We start from the raw sequence: 22560 nt of genomic DNA, 5'->3' as shown, positions 1-22560 counted from the left end.
TTTGAGGACTATTGACTGCTTCACTGGGAGTTAGACTGAAATCACTGGGCCACTGGAATATGGGGGGGGGGGCTAGATGATTTGTAGATGAACTGATGATGCTTTTAAGCAGCGATGGGGAACCTCAAATATGCCCCCCCCCGGCCTCTGCATGCCTCTTAAGAAAGATGTTCTGGGGTAGTTGAGGAGCTGTTGTCCAATTGGCTGGCCAGCAGTGCACGGGATCCTTTGGAACAATACATTTATTTAATGAGTAAAATGACTGTAAGAATACTTTAGTTGCATAGGCAACTCGGCCCTCCAGATGTTTTTGGGACTACAAATCCCATGATCCCTAGCTAACAGGACCAGTGGTCAGGGATGATGGGAGTTGTAGTCCCAAAACATCTGGAGGGCCAAGTTTGCCCATGCCTGCTTTATGTTAACAGGGTACTGGACTTCTGGGTGGGGTGCGAAATTCCTTTTGTTGTTACTCCTACTCCTTGTATTATTTTCTGTGGCCGAGGTGTGTGTGTGTCAGAAAAAAGTTCCCTGCCCCTGCTTTAGAGACTAGCATGCTCTAGGTAAAGGTAAAGGGAGGCCTGACCATTAGGTCCAGTCGTGGCCGACTCTGGGGTTGCAGCGCTCATCTCGCTTGACTGGCCAAGGGAGCTGGTGTATAGCTTCCGGGTCATGTGGCCAGCATGAACCAGAGCAGCGCACGGAAACGCCATTTACCTTCCCGCCGGAGTGGTATCTATTTATCTACCTGCACTTTGACGTGCTTTCGAACTGCTAGGTTGGCAGGTGAAGAAGAGGAAGAAGAGTTTGGATTTGATATCCCACTTTATCACTACCCGAAGGAGTCTCAAAGCGGCTCACAATCTCCTTTCCCTTCCTCCCCCACAACAAACACTCTGTGAGGTGAGTGGGGCTGAGAGACTTCAAAGAAGTGTGACTAGCCCAAGGTCACTCAGCAGTTGCATGTGGAGGAGCGGAGACGCGAACCCGGTTCACCAGATCACGAGTCTACTGCTCTTAACCACTACACCACACTGGCTCTCAGGAGCAGGGACCGAGCAATGGGAGCTCACCCCGTCGCGGGGATTCGAACCGTCGACTTTCTGATCAGCAAGTCCTAGGGTCTATGGTTTAACCTACAGCGCCACCCCCATGCACGCTCTAGGGGCACCCATATTTAACTTGTACATTAGTAAATAAACCCTGTAAAAGCGTGCCAACTTGAAAAGAATATTGTGGGGCCCAGGTAAGCCTCGCCCTGTGTAATCAATCACATGATGCAGTGCACACACATCATTCGAATGGGAGTGCTCATCAACTTTGTGGGGGCCCGGCCCTCTCAAATATTTTGTTCTGGGGGCCAAAGCCCCCACAGCCCCTAGGAGTTGGCTCCTATGCTCTGTAATATTCCAGTGCCACCTTCTCTCACAATAAAATGGACCTTGTATTTTTTTTTATAATAATGTTTATTAAAGTTTCACAAACAATAAAAAATTCCAAAATTTAAACATAAGAAAAACTACAAAAATATAAAAATACAAAAACAAAACACATAAAAAATACACAATAGAAAACAGTTAACAAAAAGAGGGAAGAAAAAAGAAAGAATAAGAACAAAAAGAAAAACCAAAAGACAAAACAGAAAATAGATTAGTATTTTCAAATCTTATACTTCATTCACTAGTTTCTTGACCTCCTCACACCTCCCATTTTGTATTCCAGTTCAGATATTAAATTCAGCAAATCCTTACCCTCTAACATTTATCCTCACTCAAGATATTAACCTATTATAAATATCAATTTTCCAATTATCAATCCCTATTTACATTTTCTTAGAAATCTTTTTACCAATACCTCTTATTTTCCATCAGACATCGTTTTAACATTCCTTAATTTTACAGTGCTTCTGCAAATAGTCCTTAAATTTCTTCCAGTCTTCCTCCACCAACTCTTCTCCCTGGTCACGAATTCTGCCAGTTATTTCTGCCAATTCCATGTAATCCATCACTTTCATCTGCCATTCTTCCAGAGTGGGTAACTCCTGTGTCTTCCTAAAATGGACCTTGTAGTTAACACCCCTGAACTTCCTGATACATTAGGGAAGTGGAGAGCTTGGAAATAAAATTATTGATAATAGTGTGCACTATGTACTGCCCCAAAGTTTAAAAGGTTCATATTTAAATTTTTACAGTGTGTCTACTCAGAAGTTGGTCTTATTTTATTTAATGGGGCTAACTCCCATGTAAGTGGGACTAGAATCAGCCTTTGCAGCATTTAAAAAGGCTCTTCTTTCCTGAATCCAGCAATTTATTAAAGACAGATCCAACAAGAAGTGCAAGAAAATGGACCTTGAAGTTGAATGCCCTTGAAAATTACTACTTCTCAGGCAAGTAGAGAGCTGTGCGATAAAATCATCATCATAATCCTAACAATCACCATCATCATAGCAGCACAATCACTATAAGTTGTCCAGAAGTTAAAAGGTAAAAAGGTAAAGGTAAAGATAAAGGACCCGTGACAGTTAAGTCCAGTCACAGACGACTTTGAGGTTGCGGAGCTCATCTCACTTTACAGGCCAAGGGAGCCAGCGTTTGTCCACAGACAGTCTTTCTGGGTCATGTGGCGAGCGTGACTAAGCAGCTTCTGGTGCAACGGAACACCGAAACCGGAGCAGCGAATGGAAACGCCGTTTACCTTCCCGCCGGAGCAGTACCTATTAACCTACTTGCACTTTTGGGTGTGCTTTTGAACTGTTAGGTTGGCAGGAGCAGGGACCGAGCTCATGTGAGCTCACCCCGTCGTGGGGATTCAAACCGCTGACCTTCTGATTGGCAAGCCCTAGGCTCAGTGGTTTAGACCACAGCCCCACCCGAGTCCCTTCCAAAAGTTTAAAAGGCCCCTTTTAATATTTACCCTGCAATCCTGCTCATGTCGGTTCCATTCAGTTCAATGGAGCTTGCTCCCAGGCAAGTGGGGCTAGGACTGTAGCCTTATTGCATATAATATTACAGTGGTACCTCGGGTTAAGAACTTAATTCATTCCGGAGGTCTGTTCTTAACCTGAAACTGTTCTTAACCTGAAGCACCACTTTAGCTAATGGGGCCTCCTGCTGCTGCCGCGCCACCGAAGCACGATTTCTGTTCTCATCCTGAAGCAAAGTTCTTAACCCGAGGTACTATTTCTGGGTTAGCGGAGTCTGTAACCTGAAGCATATGTAACCCGAGGTACCACTGTACTGTCTTTGAAAAGGGTCTTATTTTTTGAATCCAGCAATTTATTAGAACTAGATGCAACAGAAAAAGCAGATGTGCAAATGATTCAAGCACCTCCTTTTGTCAGTGATGTTGTCATGGCCAAAGAAAGAAGTCATGCGCCTCCCCAGGGAAGAGAAGATGCAGTAACATGTTGCATATCCCAACTTCCCTTTTTCATTGTTGCACCAGAAGCATACGGGGCAAATTAACTGAACATTATGACTAAAAACTGAATGAAGGGGGTTGGGGAATTCAGGGGTGCTTTTTCATATATCCGCTAAATTTAGGGTGGGGGGAAACTGGCTGATCGCCCAAAAAAAAGCTCAACCACTAACTTTGGTCTCTTAAAAAGAAAAAAAAAGCTCTGCCCCAGGTGCTGCCAGGGGTTAAACTAACCCCCTTCAAGACCCAGGCACTCGCGTGACACACCGGACACACTAATATGTTGCGACACACCGTTTGGAAAGCTCTGCCCTAGACCAAATGTATAATATTAATAAGCAAGATTCAGAGCACTGCGGGAGAGGATGTGTGGCATTTTTATCTTTGGTTGTTACTACTCTATGCCTGCCGCAAATTACTATACTGCAGTTTGGAGTGCTTCTGCCCTTTTCCAGGATACTCCATTTCATATCTGCATCCTGGTGTTTCATTACCCTAGGACCCACGTACCTATGGGACCGCCTCTCCTGGTACGCCCCATGGAGGACCTTAAGGTCCACAAATTACAACACCTTGGAGGTCCCAGGTCGCAAGGTGGTTAGATTGGTCTCAACTAGGGCCAGGGCCTTTTCAGTACTGGCCCCGATTTGGTGGAATGCTCTGTCACAAGAGACTAGGGTCCTGTGGGACTTGACATCTTTCCGCAGGGCCTGCAAGACAGAGCTGTTCCGCCTGGCCTTTGGTTTGGACTCAGTCTGACCCTTATGTTTCCCTCCCCTTATGGTTTTGATCTATGGGCTACTATTAAAATGAGGCTGCATTTTAAATTATATTTTAAACCTGTATTTTAAATTGGTTTATTATTATTATTATTATTATTATTATTATTATTATTATTATTATTATTTATTTTTATTGTAATTTTACTGGTGTTAGCCGCCCTGAGCCTGGCTCTGGCCAGGGTATAAATTAAAATTTATTATTATTATTATTATTACCCTACCCCACCCTGTCAGTCAATCAGCAATCCATGCTACTGAAGATGCTTGGGCCCAGAGTGCTTTAAATGTATGTTGTGGGTGTGACCAAAGGGGTCACCAGCTGTGTCTTGCACAAGTGGAACCTGTAACCATTCTGAGAGGGTGCTTAGACACATAGCTGTGCCAGCTGAATAAACTATTCAAAAGCCCTGCCCTGCATAATCGACCACATGGCGTGGCACATGCACACCATTTGAATGGCAATGCCCATCAGCTTTGTGTGTGTGCCCCCCTCAAATATTTTATCGGGGTGCAGGTGGGCGAAGGCACCTCAGCCTTTAGGAGTTGGCTCCTATGCAGACATAAAAGCTATACCAAAAACGAGAAACCAGAGGCCTTTCTCCTGGGCATGGTCAGCCAATTGGTGCCAAAGAAGGATAGAACTTTCTTTATGTATGCCACAACAGCAGCAAGAATACTCATTGCAAAGTATTGGAAGACACAAGATCTACCCACCTTGGAAGAATGGCAGATGAAGGTGATGGACTATATGGAACTGGCAGAAATGACTGGCAGAATCCGAGACCAGGGAGAAGTCTCGGTGGAAGAAGATTGGAAAAAGTTCAAAGATTATTTACAGAAATACTGTAAAATTAATGAATGTTAGAATGATGTTGGATAGAAACTAAGTGGTCTTTTGCTGTAATGCTATATGAGAAAACGGTTATTAATAGGTAAAAAATTAATGTTATAATATTTAAAAATTGAAGATTAAGATGAGTGAAGAGGGGAGGGATTTGCTGAATTAACAATTTGAACTGGAATACATAAAAGGAAGGCGCGAGGAGGTCCGGGAAATAAGCAAATGAAAAATATGTGATGGAAAGACTGAATTGTTTTTTTAACTATTTTTATTTTGTATTTTTCTTTTTTCTTTTTATTTTGTAATCTTTTGAAAATCTTAATAAATATCTTATAAAAAAAAGCTATACCAAAAACGGTAAGAAATGTTATTTTATTATAGCTGATCGATTTGACAAAGCATCAACGTGGCAGCGTAACCATAGATAAAACCTCCACCCCATATTAATTTCAGGACCGTGACACTCCCCCCCCCCCCCCGGTGAAAGATCCCTTGCATTGCAGGGGATTGGGCTAGATGACCCGCGTGGTCGCTTCCAACTATTAAAATTCTTTGATTCCTTAACTACACGGAGGCCACCAAAAACAAAGCTCAGCCTTCAGTTACAAGGGCTTGCTTTGCGGCTCGATTATAATTTGCCTCCTGAAAAAGAAAAGAAAAAACCAAACCCGTAAGGACAGGACACAGCTTCCGCTTGGCTTGAATTATGTCCAAATATTTATTTTTCTCGTAGGGGAAAAAGAAAACAAAAACACACTACAACCATGGAGAAAAGGCATTTTGGGAAACTGAAACAAACACCCCCCCGCCCCCGGATCAAGCTCAAAATGAAATACAGTGGTACCTCAGGTTACGTACTTACTTCGTTCCAGAGGTCCGTTCTTAACCTGAAACTGTTCTTAAACTGAAGCACCACTTTAGCTAATGGGGCCTCCCACTGCCACTGCGCCGCCACCGCACGATTTCTGTTCTCATCCTGAAGCAGAGTTCTTAACCCGAGGTACTATTTCTGGGTTAGCGGAGTCTGTAACCTGAAGCGTATGTAACCTGAAGCGCATGTAACCCGAGGTACCACTGTACTTACAACACTCCGATGCAGTGAGGTTGAGGGTAAGTTTTTTCATAGGTGGTGGACCTGTAAAAGGGTAATAATTCGTAATGAATTGGGAAAAAGTTTAAAATACTTTTCCAAAAACCAAACCAAACCCAGAGTCCTTTTCGTTGGGGCTAATTCCTTTTTTTAAATAATAATAAAAATTACGTACATTTTGTTTGCATACATCCAAATACATTTTCCATCCTTAATTCAGGCTAAGCCTAAGAATAAGTAAATACATAAGATTGGATTGGAAAATGCATTAAGATAAATTCAACAGCGTAAATAAGTTTTGATGGATGCGATAATGGAATACTGAATGGTTTAGTTTATGTAAAATATGCAGGGATTTATGTTATGCAGACTGAACCAAGGAAAGAGAAGAAGGGAAGTTAATGATATCTTAAGGATGATTTTTTTTTCAGAGAGTGGGATATAGACAGAGTTTATGTAAAAGAACATTGTCAAAAGACCAACCCATTGGCAGGTTTTGAGTGAGCTTCAGCGTGCAAATAGGATAATTGTATAAAACAAAATTTATAGTACGTCAAATAATATGGAGAAAGTAAAGTTTCGGTGCGTATTTAAGGAATTTGCAAGGGGAAGATCAGAGGTCTTAACACATTTAATCACAAATGGATGTACAAAGCAAGCATTAGCTAAAGAATGAATAACCGTATATTTTTTATTTCACATTTTGCCTACAATATCTATTGTGCACTTCTGTTACCAAGTTTTCAATCAATAAAGCACTCAAAAGCTAAAAAAGAAGAATATATTTTAAGGATGTTTAAATGGGTATTCTAAATGGTAGAGCAGAAAATTCAATAAATTTTAATATATTAATATTTTTAAAAATTAAAAAACCCTCAAATTGGAATAACGTAGGTCTCCCCACCCGGGAGCTCCAGGCGGCGCGCCGACCCGCCCGCCTCCTGTGCCGTCCCCGCCCCACTGAGGCGGCGGCGGCAGGTCTCCCTTTTCCGAGCGCCAGGCCAGGCGGAGCCGGAAGCCGGCCGAGGCTGAGCCAGCAGCGGCTGAGGAGAGCGAAGGGAGGCGGCGGCGGCGGCGGCTCCTCTTTCCTCATGGCGCTGAACCTGAGCCGGAACGGGCCGGCGCTGCAGGAGGCCTACGGGCAGGTGGTGGCGTCGGCCAGCCCCACGGACTGGTGAGTCGCCCCTTCCCTTCGCCGGGGACCCTCGCCGGCTGCACCCCGCCCGGCGCTGGGCTGGCTCGCTCCTTGGCGCCGGGCCTGCGAGGCGGCGTGGGGCTGGCAGGGAGGCTCCGGCGCGCAGGGGGATGGCGGGCCTGGGGGGTGAGGCGGGAGGATGGGGCGCACGGGAAACGGGGTGGCTGTTGTTGTTGGGGGGTGTCTGGAGGCAAGTGTGGGGCTCAGGTGAGGCTGCCCAGGTTGCGGCTCCCTGGGACGCTGCACCCACACAAGGGGCCGGGCACCCACACTTTAAGGCGCCGGGGCGATGCACGTGGGGCTGACTAGGTTTGGGGCTCTGGGTGCCCGGGCACCCACAAAAGGGGCCGGGCACCCACACATTCCGGCGCTGCACGGCACCCGACGCCCCCTGGCACCCACGATCGCAGTTCCAAGCTGTGGCACCCCTGGCACCCACGGTGTGGGGCTGGGTGATGTGAGCCTCGGCCTGTGGGTGCTCTGAGTGCCCGGGCACCCAGAAAAGGGGCTGGGTACCCACACATTCCGGTGCTGCACGGCACCCGACGCCCCCTGGCACCCACGATCGCGGTTCCAAGCTGTGGCACCCCTGGCACCCACGGCGTGGGGCCGGGCCACGCGAGCCTCGGGCTGTGGGTGTGGGGAGGAGTTGGGTGCAACTCCTCTCGCCAGGAAGGGCGTGGTGAGAGAAGGAGAGAGGAAGGTAAGATCGTGCAAGATCGTGGTGCTTTTTTGGGGTGTGTGCGTGCAATTATGCACAGAAGGGAGCTGACATATCTGTTACTTATTTCGTGAAATTTATACACCACTCAATTGGGGCGGGGACACAACAACACCACCCCCCCAAAGAGAAGATGGAGCAATACTATAGTGTGGCATGGCATTGTGGGTGCTGCAGGGAGCTTGCAGCATAGCTGTCAACTTTTCCCTTTCCTTGTGAGGAATCCTATTCGGAATAAGGGAATTTCCCTTTAAGAAAAAGGGAAACGTTGACAGCTATGGGTTGCAGGGTGTGGGGTGGGGAAAGAGAGACACATGGGCTGGTGCCTTTGGAGTGGGGAGTGGCAGTGGGGAAGGGTTTAGCCTTCACAGGGATTGGTTTGTAGATGGTTGTCCTTCCTAGAATGGGTGAGGAGCTGGCTAGGGTTTGACCTGTGTGAAAACTCCGGAGATGCTAAAGGTAAAGGACCCCTGGACAGTTATGTCTGGTTAAAGGCAACTATGGGGTTGTGACGCTCATCTCACTATCAGGCCGAGGGAGCCACAGAAAGCTTTCCAGGTCATGTGGCTAGCATGACTAAACTGCTTCTGGCGCAACAGAACACCGTGAATGAAACCAGAGTGCATGGAAATGCCATTTACCTTCCTTCTGCAGCAGTACCTATTTATCAATTTGCACTGGTGTGCTTTCAAACTGCTAGGTTGGTAGGAGCTGGGACAGAGCAACAGGAACTTACCCCATCGTGGGGATTCGAATTGCCAGCCTTCTGAACGGCTCGCATATCCGTTCAGTCCATAGCTGTCTGCACCTGTTTCTCCTCCTTAATTATCCCTGCCCTTTTATCAGTCCTTTCCAGGTACGCAGGCAGCATCGTCCATTTGCCTTACTTTACTCTTTGGAGTATTTAGAGGATTAGGCCTAGAGGGAGATGGTGAGCAAATGCCAAAGAGAGTGACAAAGGAGAGGGGCATTCAAGTATAGGTGCCTACTGATGCCCCACCCCTCAAAATCTGCAGTTGACCCTATTCTTAGGGTGCATTATGCAATTGCTGATCTTCTAACAAAGTAACTTGCCCTTCGGGTCAGCCTCTATACCGGAGGGCTGGAAAGTGGCCAGTGAAACTCGAGTTAACAACTACGAACCGGGGGACCCTGGAAATTACAGGCCAGTTAGCTTAACATCTGTCCTGGGGAAACTGGCAAAAAGTATTGCTCAAGATAAAATAAGCAAGCATATGGAAGAACAAGCTTTACAGAAGCAGAACCAGCATGGCTTTGATAAGAGCAGGTCCTGTCTCTTCAACTTACTAGAGTTATTTGTGAATGTTACCAAGCATATAGCAAGAGTTGATAGGTTTGAGAATAGTGTATTTGGACTTTCCAACAACTTTTGACAAGGTACTTCCCCAAAGGCTACTGAGTAAGCTTAGAAGTCATGGAATAAGAAGAGAGGTCTGTTTGTGGATCAAGAATTGGTTAAGTAGCCAGAACCAGAGAGTAGAAATAAATGGACACTTCTCTGAATGGAGAGATGTAGAAAGTGGGGTGAGCAGTGAGGCGGCCAAGTTTGTTGATGATACTAATTTGTTCAGGGCTGTTAAAGCAAAAAGAGATTGTGAAGATCTTCAAAAGGGTTTCTCCAAGCTGAGCAGTGTCCAAAATCGGCCACTTGTGACCACGGGAAGATGTGACCAAGTTAAAAATACGACTTTTGAGCCATCTGGCCCCCAAATAGCAACTAGACATTCTGTTTTGGCAACTGAACCCTTGGTTTAAGGAGGTATTTGAGGCCTAGCTTATGTATCTTGAGTTTCTAACACTGAGTTAGTGAACAGAAAAAGAAAATCTTAATTTCACATATACGTATGTTTATGGGATCTCAGCTGGTGATGACTGACCAGGAATGAGACTTTGGGGATATTGTGGAGAGCTCTGTGAAAATGTTGCCCTAATGAAAAAAGGCAAATTCTATGCTAGGGATCACTAGGAAAAGAATTGGAAATAAAACTGCTGATACGGTGCATATCTATGGTATGAATGCATTTGGAATACAATACTGTGTTCTGTTCTGATCGCCTCACCTCAGAGTGGATAGTTGGAAAAGGGTTCAGAAAAGGGCAACCCAAATGTTCAAGGGGGTGGAGCAACTCCCCTATGAGGAAAGGTTGCAGCATCTGGGACATTTTAGATTAGAGAAAAGGCTAGCAAGAACTGACATGATGGAAGTCTTTAAAATTATGCATGGCACTGAGGAAGTGGATAGAGAAAAGTTGTTCTCTAATAGCATTAGAACTCATGGACATGCAGTGAAGCTGAATGTTGGAAGATTCAGGACAGCTTTTTTTTTAAAGTACTTTTTGATGCAGTGCATAGTTAAGCTACAGGAGGCAGTGATGACCTTCAACTTGGATGGCTTTCAATGATGGTTGGGTAAATTCATGGAGGGTAAGGCTATCTGTGGCTACTAGCCATGAAGGCTAGCGGCATCTGTGGCCAAAGGCCAGTTGCTGGAAACCACAGAGAGGCAGAGTAATATTGTGCTCAGGTCCTGTTTGCAGGTTTTCTAGCAGGATCTGGTTGGCCACTGTGAGAGCAGAATGCCGGACTGGATGGACCATTTGCTTGAAACTAAGCGCTGTGGGTTAAACCACAGAGCCTAGGACTTGCTGATCAGAAGGTCGGTGGTTCGAATCCCTGCAACTGGGTGAGCTCCTGTTGTTCGGCCCCTGCTCCTGCCAACCTAGCAGTTCGAAAGCACGTCAAAGTGCAAGTAGATAAATAGGTACCGCTCCAGCAGGAAGGTAAACGGCGTTTCTGTGCGCTGCTCTGGTTCGCCAGAAGCGGCTTAGTCATGCTGGCCACATGACCCGGAAGCTGTACACCGGCTCCCTCTGCCAATAAAGCAAGATGAGCACCGCAACCCCAGAGTTGGTCACGACTGGATCTAATGGTCAGGTCCTTTACTAAGCGAGGTTATGAAGTAGGTGAAGACTTGGGTTGAGGTTGTGCCACAATGCGATGTGGCTGGACAAAAGGCAATTCTATTTTACTTGCGGTTGCAGAAAAGTATGAGGTATGGAAGCAAACCCCTTGAGGCTGTTCCAAGTCAGCAATGCAGAGGATTTCTGCTGTTCAAGATTAGAATTCCATCTTTTTCTAGCCCTGCTCGAGGCTTCTGTCATGCGCAGTTGGGTTTCTAAAGGGACTTGCTCTGTGTTTTAATATAAATTGCAACGCAGCACAGTTGCAGTTGAATTATGGCTGAGAATTGATAATGTCATGTGCATATAAGCATACAGTGGTACCTCGCAAGACGAATGCCTCGCAAGACGAAAGAGTTTTCCGTTTTTTGAGTCGTTCCGCAAGACGAATTTCCCTATGGGCTTGCTTCGCAAGACGAAACGTCTTGCGAGTTCTTGCGAGTTTGTTTCCTTTTTCTTAAAGCTGCTAAGCCGTTAATAGCTGCTAAGCCGCTAATAGCCGCTAAGCCGCTAATAGCCTTGCTTCGCAAGACGAAGAGACTCGCGGAACGGATTAATTTCGTCTTGCGAGGCACCACTGTACAGTCTGTTGCTGTCTGAGAATTATTTGCAAACAATATAAATCTAAGGGGGGGAAAAACACGCAAACAAAAGCATGTGCTCTGCACATTTTTTAATGTTTATTTGTGGTGGGGAGGGACCTGCTGACAAACCAAGTAACTTCTGAGGTAGATTGTCTGGCGTAATGTGTTCAGTAACACAGGATGCAGGACTGAGAAAGGTCAGATCGCTTGAGCCTCATCGGAAGGTAGCTGTTACTTCTCTTCCATTAGTGTATGAATGCCTTTAAGAGCTGCACAGCAGCAAGAAATAAAGCGCTGCGCCTCCCAGCTGTCCCCGGAGCTTGCGGGGCAGGCGGCAGGGAGAAGCGCTCTTCTCCCCACCGCCCGCCTGCAGACCAGGTCCGGGGACAGCGGGAAGACGCACTGCGCCTCCCAGCTGTCCCTGGAGCTTGCGGGGCAGGCAGTGGGGAGAAGCACGCGTCTCCCCGCCATCAGCCTCCAAACCACATCGGGAGACAGCGGGGTGTCGGCGTTCCGCCTCCCCGCTGTCCCCCGACCTTGTGGGGCTGGCGCTGCGGCTCTCCTGAAGCCTGGAGAGTGAGAGGGGTCAGTGCGCACCGACCCCTCTCGCTTTCCAGGCTTCAGTGAAAGCCTTCATTCGCCCCATAGGACGCACACACATTTCCCCTTCATTTTTTGGAGGGGAAAAAGTGCGTCCTATAGGGCAAAAAATACGGTAAATTTATTTATTTTCATGAGCTTTCATGGAGTGGAATCCTCTTCATCAGATGCATGAAATGTTATCCTGAGTTAATCAGTTTCCTTTAATCTCATCCTTTGCCTTGTTGTTTTCAGGGCTCTGTTTACCTATGAGGGTAACAGCAATGACCTGAGAGTGGCTGGGACAGGAGGTGAGTGCATTTTGAGAAGTGTACCTTTTACTATATAAGTGGCCTGGGGATTTTATTTTTGTGTTTGTCTGCGCTCCCGTGTTTATAGAGAAGATTACATTTATTTCTCTGCTTGACAAGCTGCTTTTTGTTACTCAAATGCAACTTGCCCTGTGGCCCAGTTAGTCTTATCTCTCTTGACATTGTTCTAAAAGCATCTCCCTTTTCTGCATGTACCATGAAAAGACCAGTTTCTTGAGTGGTTTGCCTGTTTTTGCTCATTCAGAAACAAGCAGGATTCTGAGAAGTGTTCAGTAAAATGAAGCATGGGAGGCAAAGTGAACGACACCTCCACTCTGTCAAGGGAAAGGAAGCAAGACATTTTATATCGAGCGTGTTTTCAATACAATGTGGAAGTGAAGCGGTGAGGTTAATAGTTTACATGGCCATTTTGAAAATAAATTAAAACTTTTGTGTGTGCTTCAGTGTCTGAAACAGAAACTCCAGAGGAAGAAAGTTAACTACTAGGCAGAATGCCCGACTTAAGATTAAATGCAGTATGTGAGGAATTCTGTATAAAATGGCAATTTCAAACAACTTAACTCCTTGGCAAGCTCACTCATTTTTCAGCAATGCCTGCAAAGAAACCTTAAAGTAAAAGTGAGGCAGGCTAGGATCTCACCATGATGGGATCTATTGTCAAAACGGTGTAGATGTCAAAAGGCAAAACATTTCTGTTACTGGTGAAATTTTCACTTTTCTTCCCAATACTTATGCCCCGTGGCATGAATTACATACAGTAGTGAGGTTAAGGAAGCCTATCTGCTTTGCCATGATTTATGAATTGGTAATCCATGGTTTGTGATCAGCTAGCAAATCCAGTTGGTTCAGCCTGGTTTTGCAAGCTATGGCATACTTACTAGCATTCAGGCTCCCCCCCCCATGTATTATTGTAGTTTATTTCATTTATTGTAAATATTATAGTCATGGGAGAGTTAATGCTATATACAACTGGTTAAAGTTAAAAGTTGGCTGCCTTTCAATTGGTTAAAATACAAGTTCAGAAGAGAGCAGCGCTGCAAACCTATCCGTACTTAGTAAGCCCCATTGTATTTAGTGGGACTTACTTCTGAGTAGACAGGGAAACCAAAAGCAAACACATTTCTAAATCACAATTTGCGCAGTGTTTTCACGCCATGATGTGGATTCTAAACTATGGTTAGGGCTAAGCCATGTTTTGGGTGTGTCCGAACCAAGTCAGAGTAATGCTTTCAAGCCATTAACTCTTGATGGTTCCAATTAAAAAAAGTTTAATTTGCCTGAGACCAGTCTTTCTTGTGCTTTTAATAGGTGTGTGGGAAATAGAATGATGGAAGGTGCAATTTCTTCATTAGTGACTGTTTTATTTATCATAAAGCTTCAAGGACAGAAGCAATTTTCCTTCTGTAGCTATGAAGGGCAGAGACCACAGTTCCTGGAAATCTTAATAGGAAGGCAGTAGAAAAGGAGAAGCTCCATCTTGAAGACAACTCATCTAAAACCTCTTCTCCTTCAGCTGTAGAAAAAGGGAAGCAGCTTTTTTTTGGGGGGGGGAGGATTTGATGGGTGAGAAAGAATTAAAGTTCAGCTGTGGTCTGGGCCTGAGAAGTTAGCTTCTTCAAATTTGACCTGTGTTTTGAGATGACTGGTTCCTACATAAGGGAATTAAAATACGCGACTGTCAAAAGAAAACAGCTTTAAGAGGAACCTGTTACTGTAAAATTTAAAAGTTACTCAAATAAAAGGTAACATATCTGATGATGAGGTTATAAGGAGTAGCACTTCGTAGAAAAGTGAACTTTGCCTTTGAAATTGTTGCAGCAGCAAAATTGCAGGGGCAAATTATGAGTGGATAGACTTGGATTCTGAAGTGTGGGTTATGTCAACAGAACATATTTTTGCTTTGTTCAGGGCACAGAATGTGTGTTTCTGCCATATTTAAAAATGCCTTCACCCTGTGCTTCCCCAAGGGTTCAACTCCTGAGATCACTTAAACTGGCATTAAGGCCTATTGAATATGGTGAGACTTGCTTCTGCCGAGCTCTGCCCAAAGTCCTTAAAAATGCACACACTCCAGGTTCTGGGAAAAAGTGAATGCACAAATAATAGAAACCATCCAAATAGGTAGAAGGTGTCCTTTCTTGCTGTTAACTTTTTGTTAGTGGTGAGAACTGACAGGCTTAGTGCTGAACAGGGTGGTGCTGGTAGTAAAAAGGTAAGATCCTGCACCTCCTGAAGCATGTCCTTAACTACCGTATTTTTCGCTCTATAACACGCACCCGACCATAACACGCACATAGTTTTTAGAGGAGGAAAACAAGAAAAAAAATCTAAACGAAACAGTGGATGTATGATTTTTGTGGTTCATGCTGTGGCCACAGACATGTGATCTGACGGTGAGTTTGGGGTAGCCCAATGCAAAAATCCTGTGGATCCATGTGGATCCATCCTTTGTAACCACATTTTTGCACCACTGCGGCCCCAGGCAACAGTGGGTGTGTGCTTTTTTTTGGTGCAAGCTGTAGCCATGGACATGCTCTGTGATCTGATGGTGAATTTGGGGTGACCCAGTGCGAAAATCCTGAGGATCCATGTGGATCTGTGGTTTGTAACCACGTTTTAGGTGGGGAGGGAAGGAAAAGCACTCAAGGGACAAGGAGCACGCTTTGGGTGTGTGGAGAAGGATGCTGCTAATAATGCAGAAGAGGGTATAAGAGGAGAAGGAGCACGCTTTGGGTGTGTGGAGAGGGATGCTGCTAATAATGCAGAAGAGGGGTTTAAGGGGAGAAGGAACACGCGTGGGGTGTGTGGAGAGGGATGCTGCTAATAATGCAGAAGAGGGGTATAAGAGGAGAAGGCTCCTCTCCTCTCCTGCTTTGCTCCTTTGAAGCAAGCAGGCTCTGCTTCTCTCCCACCTCCCCGGCTTAGCGCTTAGCGATCTGAAAAACCTCGCTGCTATTTCGCGAGCTGAGTGGGGAGAAGAGAGGGACATGGTTGCTTTAAAGGAGCCAACCAGACAGGAGCCGCTTACACTCGTGTAAGCGGCTCCTCTCCTCTCCCGCATTGCTACTTTGAAGCAAGCAGGCTCTGCTTCTCTCCCTCCTCCCCACTCATCCCCGGCAGCGGCTCTTCTCCCGCTTTGCTGTTTCAAAGCGAGCCTCGGAGGAGGGAAGGAAGGGGAACCATGGATCCTCTGCTCACGACTGCAGCAGATCCCCCCCGCCACCCGTAGGCATTCGCTCCATAACACGCACAGACATTTCCCCTTACTTTCTAGGAGGAAAAAAGTGAGTGTTATGGTGCAAAAAATACGATATGTTCGACTTCCGGGGGCGGCGCGAAACTGTAATGGCGGTCCTCTTCGGGCTCTGAAGAGGGGCTCCGCGGAAAAGGGTCGTTCGCTGCGGCATAGCGACGACCCATTAAGATAAACCACGGGTAGAGTGAGCCCGTGGCCGTGGGACTCGGCGGGCACCAGAAGCTGCTCCGAAAGCACAGAAGGGACCCCGTAAGGAGACCCGGAGTGAAGGAGGGGTAGCGGTGCTGTGAGTTCATCGCTCTTTCCGCGGAAGCGAAGCCGCGCGGCTGTTACAGATGAGCGCTGATCCTTCTTCCTAAAATCAACGCTAAACTGCAAGCAACATACCCGTGAGTAAAGGGGTTTAAAATTTGGCAAAAGAAATTCGGCTAATTTGGCTGAAAGCGGGAGACGAGAAAAGGGAAGTCCGTCTTCCGACATTGCTGACAAGATCAAAGCAAAGCTTTTAGAAACGGAAGCATTTGAAACGGGACTTTGGGAAGTTTAAACTTTTTCGTGCTACAAAATCTGCCTATTTTATTGAGCTGAAGGTGGAAATGGACATTGACTAAAAGAAGCAGCAGATGGTGACTTTCCTCCTATCTTTTTTCTTCTTTGGGCTGTATTTTTAAAGAGCCAGATTGTCGGGCTGCCAGAGAGAGAGACTGTGTCAAACTGCGGAAACAGTTGCAAACTGTGCTAGAAAGTAATTGTTATATTTGAGCAGAAAAGTCTGATTGGGATACTGTTACAAGCACCTTTTGTGGAACTCTGTCGATTTATAAAAGGTGCTTTGGGAGATCTTGAATTTATGAAGGGACTTTTGGATTAATGAATTTACTGTTCTGAAACAATTTGGAACTTTAATGGCGGATTACTTCCTTCTTTGTCTTTGAAACCGGGTGGCACTCCCCCTACAGGGCTTTCGGATTATAAAATCCTGGGAACTGACTTTTGTTTTGAATTCCATCTCACTGGCTGTTTACTCCTGAATTTGTCTTTCCCATGGAACAATAGACAATTTGACCTTGAACATTGACAGATGTGTAATGAGTGGTGCAGGGAGAACAAGAGCGTCTAAAGCAAAGGAATCTAAAGAGGCTAAGGAAAAAGAAAAGGAAAAGGAAAGAAGACCAGCACAATTTGTACAAACAACATTGACCCAAGGACGCCGATCGTCGGTTCCAGCTGTACTGGTGTCTCATAGAGAACAAGGGGAAATAACTGAGAAGTCCACTGAGGAAGATATGGCAGCAGGTGGGTCAGACACACTATTAAAACAAATATTGGAGCAACTATCAAGTTTAAATCAGAAGGTGGACGATCAGTCTGTGAAGATAGATAAAGCAACTTCCTCGATCCAAAAACTGACTGACCAAGTTTCCCAGCACACGCAAGCCATAGAGAAATTGCAAGGAGCAACAGCGGAAAATCGAGAATTAGCTGGAGAAGCAATCCAGAAAGTGGGAGTCCTACAAAAAGAGGTTGAAGAAATAAAAGGAGAAGTTAGGCCCCTGCACAAACAGGTGGGTGAACAACAAGTCTATCTGTCAATGGTGGAACTGAAAAATCGTGAGAGCAACATCAAATTGAGAGGTATTCCAGAACTCGAGCAAGGAGACTTGATTGGATACTTAACACAGGAATTCTCGAAGTTCTGGGGTTTAAAGGAAGACACGGATTTTAGGATTGTCTCGGCATACAGATTGGGAAGACTGGTAAGGAAAGACAGATCCAGAGACTGCTTGATAATTTTAAGAACAAAGGAAGAGAGAGACAAGATCCTAGGCCTTCATTTCAAAAAAGCAATTGAAATACAAGACAAAAGAGTGGAAATTTACAGAGATATTCCGAGGCAGCTGCTGGACCTTAGAGCCACCTATACAGAATTAGCAAAATTGCTGAGACACAACGCAATTCCCTATAGGTGGGAGTTTCCACAGGGATTATCCTTCACCTACAAAGAAAGGAAGGTTAAAATAAGAACACCTGAAGATAACCAAAGGTTCCTTCACGATCACGGAGAAGATCTCCAAAAAGGAGCGGATTGGCTTCCAGTTTTACCAGCACCAGCACCGCCCGGAAGTGGGCCAACGCCTATACCTTCGGGATCTGAACAAAAGAAAGACACCCCATCTTAAGAACATCTTAATTAGAACAGGATGTCTCTGCAGCTACTTAGTTGGAACATAAATGGCGGGAATTCTCCGGAAAAAAGGAGAAGGATATTTCATATCCTAAAAAAAGAACAATTGGATGTAATATGTTTGCAAGAAACACATGTGACTAGGCTCCACAGGAAAGTATTAATCAATAAAAGACTTGGCCAAGAATTTATCTCATCAGATAAAGTTAAAAAAAGAGGTGTTGTAATTTATGCAAAGGAGAACCTGTCGCCAAAATTTTTATTTAAAGATGATCATGGAAGAATCCTCGCAATTGAAATCCAAACACAAGGGGAAAAGATTTTGATATTAGGAATCTACGCGCCAAATGATGGAAAATCAGAATTCTACAAGAAGCTGCATGAGACAATGATGGACTATCTGGATTATGCAAATATTATTGTGATGGGAGACATGAATGGGGTGGTGTCTACAAATATGGACAAATCTCAAAATCAAAACTTAACAACAGACGGCAGACTCCCTAAAACTTTCTTTGAGATGACAGACAATATGGACTTGATTGACATTTGGAGGACAAGGAACCCCTTGGGTAAAGAAGGAACTTTCTTTTCTGAGGCCCACTTGTCATGGACACGAATCGACCAAATTTGGATATCCAGAGGGCTGGCTCCGAAAACGAGAAAAGTGGAAATCTGCCCAAAAACCTGCTCCGACCATAATGCCTTAAAAATGGAATTGAGACTTTTCCCAACTGGATCCTTCAGATGGAGAATGAATGACACCTTGCTAAGAGATCAAGAGATTGTTAAGAAGGCCCAAAAAACGCTAAAGGACTACTTTGAAATAAATTTGAATACTACGGTGGAGAAAAGAATAATCTGGGACGCTAGCAAAGCTGTAATGAGAGGGTTTCTGATACAACAGAATACAATAAAGAGAAAATTTTGGAATGGAAAAAAGGAAAAAATTCTAGAGAAAATAAGTGAAGGAGAGAAAAAGCTGAGAACTAATCCGAAGTCAAAGGAGGTGCTAAGAGAGATCAAATTCCATCAAGCACAATATTCGAAATTGATTAATCAAGAGATTGAGTGGAAAATCAAACAAATGAAGCAGAGATCGTTTGAATCAGCAAATAAATGTGGAAAGTTGCTAGCTTGGCAATTGAAAAAAAGACAAAAGCTAAACACGGTCACAAACTTGGAGATTCAAGGAAAAATAGTTCAGAAACCAGAAGAAATAAGAAAGTGCTTCCACAGATATTTCAAAGAACTATATGCACAGGGGCCTCAGAAAGAATCGGAAATAGACCAATTTTTGAGGACAAATGGACTATCCAAAATAAGTCAAGATAAAAGATCAACTCTCAACAGTAAAATAACTCAACAGGAAATTGAAGGTGCCATACAAAATATGCAACTTGGCAAATCTCCAGGCCCAGATGGTCTCACCTCCAAATATTATAAGACTTTGAAGGATTGTTTGATACAACCGTTGCTGGAGGTTTGCAACCAGATTATGGAGGGGAGAAGGGCACCGGAAACGTGGAAAGAAGCATTCATCACATTGATTCCTAAGTCAGAGAAGGAAAAGACTCAGCTTAAGAACTACCGTCCCATCTCACTCCTGAATGTGGATTACAAAATATTTGCAGACATTTTAGCAAGTAGACTTAAAAACGTTTTAAACGAAGTAATTCACAAGGACCAAGCAGGCTTTCTCCCTGGTAGACACATGTCTGATAACACCAGGAACATCATTGATATATTGGAGTTGTTGAGAATTAGAAACACAAGGGCTGCTTTAATCTTTATTGATGCGGAGAAAGCATTTGACAACATTTCTTGGATGTTTATGAAGAAAAACTTGAAGGGGATGGGAGTGGGACGGGGGTTTGAAAATGGACTAGAAGCAATTTATTCAGAGCAAAAAGCCAAGTTGATAGTGAACAATGTGGTGTCGGATGAACTTCTAATTGAAAAAGGGACACGACAGGGGTGCCCTTTATCCCCTCTGCTATTTATCTCTGTTCTGGAGGTATTGCTGAATATGATTAGGGAGGACCAGTTGGTGCAAGGTATAGAGGTCGGAGCGAAACAATACAAACTGAAAGCCTTTGCAGATGACCTAGTTTTGACAGTACAGGAGCCAGTATCTAGCACAAAAAGAGTTTTGGAACTTATCCTGGAGTTTGGTCGGGTGGCGGGATTCAAGTTAAATAAACAAAAAACTAAGGTTTTGGTCAAAAATTTGACATCTACAGAGATAGAGGGGTATCAGAAAGAGACAGAGCTAAGTGTGGTTAAGAAAGTGAAATACCTGGGGGTATATTTGTCCACCAAAAATTTAAATCTTTTTAAAGATAACTATGAAAAATGTTGGTTGGAAATTAAAAAGGATCTGGATATTTGGTCAAGATTGAAACTTACCTTGTCAGGCCGAATCGCAGCTATAAAGATGTGTGTTTTGCCAAAAATGCTGTTCTTATTTCAAACCCTTCAGGTCGTGGACAGAATGGAATGTTTTGGAAAATGGCAGAAGGATATTTCTAAGTTTGTCTGGCAGGGCAAAAAGCCCCGAATAAAATTCAAAATACTAACCGACTCAAAAGAAAGAGGGGGGTTTGCCCTGCCGGACCTAAGGTTGTACTATGAAGCTGCAGCCTTCTGCTGGTTGAAGGATTGGTTCCTGTTGGAAAACACCGATGTCCTAGATCTGGAAGGGTTTGACAACGTGTATGGTTGGCATGCATACTTGTGGTATGACAAGGCGAAGGTGCATAAATTGTTCAAAAACCATATTGTCAGAAAATCAATTTTTGCCGTCTGGACGAAGTACAAGGATTTATTAGAAAGCAAGACCCCGAGGTGGCTATCACCTGTGGAAGCCAAGATTTCAAAAAAAAAACCCAATATGGAGGCCTACTGGCCAAAGTATTGGGAACTGATTGAAAGAGTTGGAGATAATTGGAAGCTCCAAAGCCAGGACAAATTAAAAGGTAAGGTGCGAGACTGGCTACATTATGCTCAAATTCAAGAGGTATTCAAAATGGATAGAAAAGTGGGTTTCCAGTTGGAAAAATCGAAACTGGAGACGGAGTTGCTAGAACCAAAGATTAAGGTACTTTCGAGAATGTATGACTTGCTGCTTAAATGGAACACACAGGATGAGACAGTTAAATCTGCTATGGTAAAATGGGCACAGGATGTGGGACACAACATTATGTCTGAAGACTGGGAAAGGTTATGGAACACCGGTATGAAATTCACGGCATGTAGTGCCTTGAAAGAGAACATTATGAAAATGGTATACCGGTGGTACATGACCCCAGTCAAGTTGGCTAAAATATATCATCTTTCTGATAATAAGTGTTGGAAATGCAAGGAGGCAGAAGGGACATTCTTTCACCTCTGGTGGACCTGCCCGAAAGTAAAGGCCTTTTGGGAAATGATACATAATGAGCTGAAAAAGGTATTTAAATATACCTTTTCTAAGAAACCAGAGGCCTTTCTCCTGGGCATGGTGGATCGGAAGGTGCCAAAGAAGGACAGAACCTTGTTTATGTATGCAACCACAGCAGCTAGGATTCTCATCGCTAAGTTCTGGAAAACACCAGATTTACCCACACTGGAGGACTGGCAGACGCAGTTGATGGACTACATGGAGTTGGCAGAAATGACTGGCAGAATCCGAGATCTGAGCGAAGAAACAATGGAGGAGGACTGGAAAAAATTTAAGGACTATTTGCAAAAACATTATAAGTTGTTTGAATGTTAAGATAGCGCACGATTAAGAAATACTATGCTTCTGCATTTTATTTTAAGCAAATGATAAAGTAAGCATTGATGGAAAAAACGAGACATATTTGAAACAAAATATTATGTTTATTAAGAGTCTTAAAATTAAATTACAAATTTTTGAAATTGGTAACATAATATATTTAAAGGTACAATAAGATGGGAAACAAGATAACAAATTGCTGAACTGGTTAGAATAATGAACGCAATGCTGAGAGGATGTGAGGAGGTCCAAAAGTGAAATGCTGAAGGATGTTAAGGAAAGTTTCATAACATTTTTTCTTGTTTTTATTCTTTCTTATACATATATACAAAAAATGTTTCTTGTATCTTGCCATGTAAACAATTTTGTAAATCTATGAAAAGAAACGCAATAAAAAATTTTTAAAAAAAAAAAAAAAAATACGATATGTTCTGGATTGTAGTGTTTTGCCCAACCTCCAAAGTATCTATAACTGTTAGATTCTGCTTCTGAACTGAGTTCCCCAAGCATTCTCTGCAAGAATTCTGGGAAAACAGCAGGATCCTAAATGTCTTCATGCTTTCAGCGAATGTGCTTCCTGAATATTTTATGGCGGAGTAATATTTCTAGACGGATGTTCCGTCCTTCCTCAGTGGTTCAATTTACCAACAATGTTCCTTTGGTTAGCTTGGAATTTGTATTTGCTCTTCCAATAGCAGCTTTCATATTGGCTTATTATTCTGGTAGAAATCAATAGGAGACAGTGACTCTGTTATCTTTTGTTTTAATTGTATGCTGAAAAGAGCTAAAGAAACAACATAATTTACGATTCCTAATACCATTGTTCTATCAAATTTA

General features: G+C 44.0%; 1 protein-coding gene across 4 annotated transcripts in view; it reads left to right on the top strand.

The window, feature by feature from the left end:
* Positions 1–7099: 7099 nt before the first annotated feature.
* Positions 7100–22560, top strand: part of DBNL (drebrin like) — a 47605-nt gene continuing 32144 nt past the window's right edge. Inside the window, exons 1-2 of one of the 4 annotated variants that reach the window (XM_081171722.1) lie at positions 7100–7304; positions 12446–12501. In XM_081171722.1, the coding sequence (XP_081027848.1) occupies positions 7222–7304; positions 12446–12501 (139 nt within the window). In that variant the 5' untranslated portion in view covers positions 7100–7221. The remainder of the gene's footprint in view (positions 7305–12445; positions 12502–22560) is intronic. The other 3 variants (XM_081171723.1, XM_081171720.1, XM_081171721.1) reach the window with 3 other exon arrangements.

This window comes from Podarcis bocagei (assembly GCF_964188305.1).
Source record: "Podarcis bocagei genome assembly, chromosome: 15".
NCBI lineage: Eukaryota > Metazoa > Chordata > Lepidosauria > Squamata > Lacertidae > Podarcis > Podarcis bocagei.
Note: the sequence above shows the minus strand (reverse complement) of the source record. Positions and strands in the feature narration are given on the sequence as shown.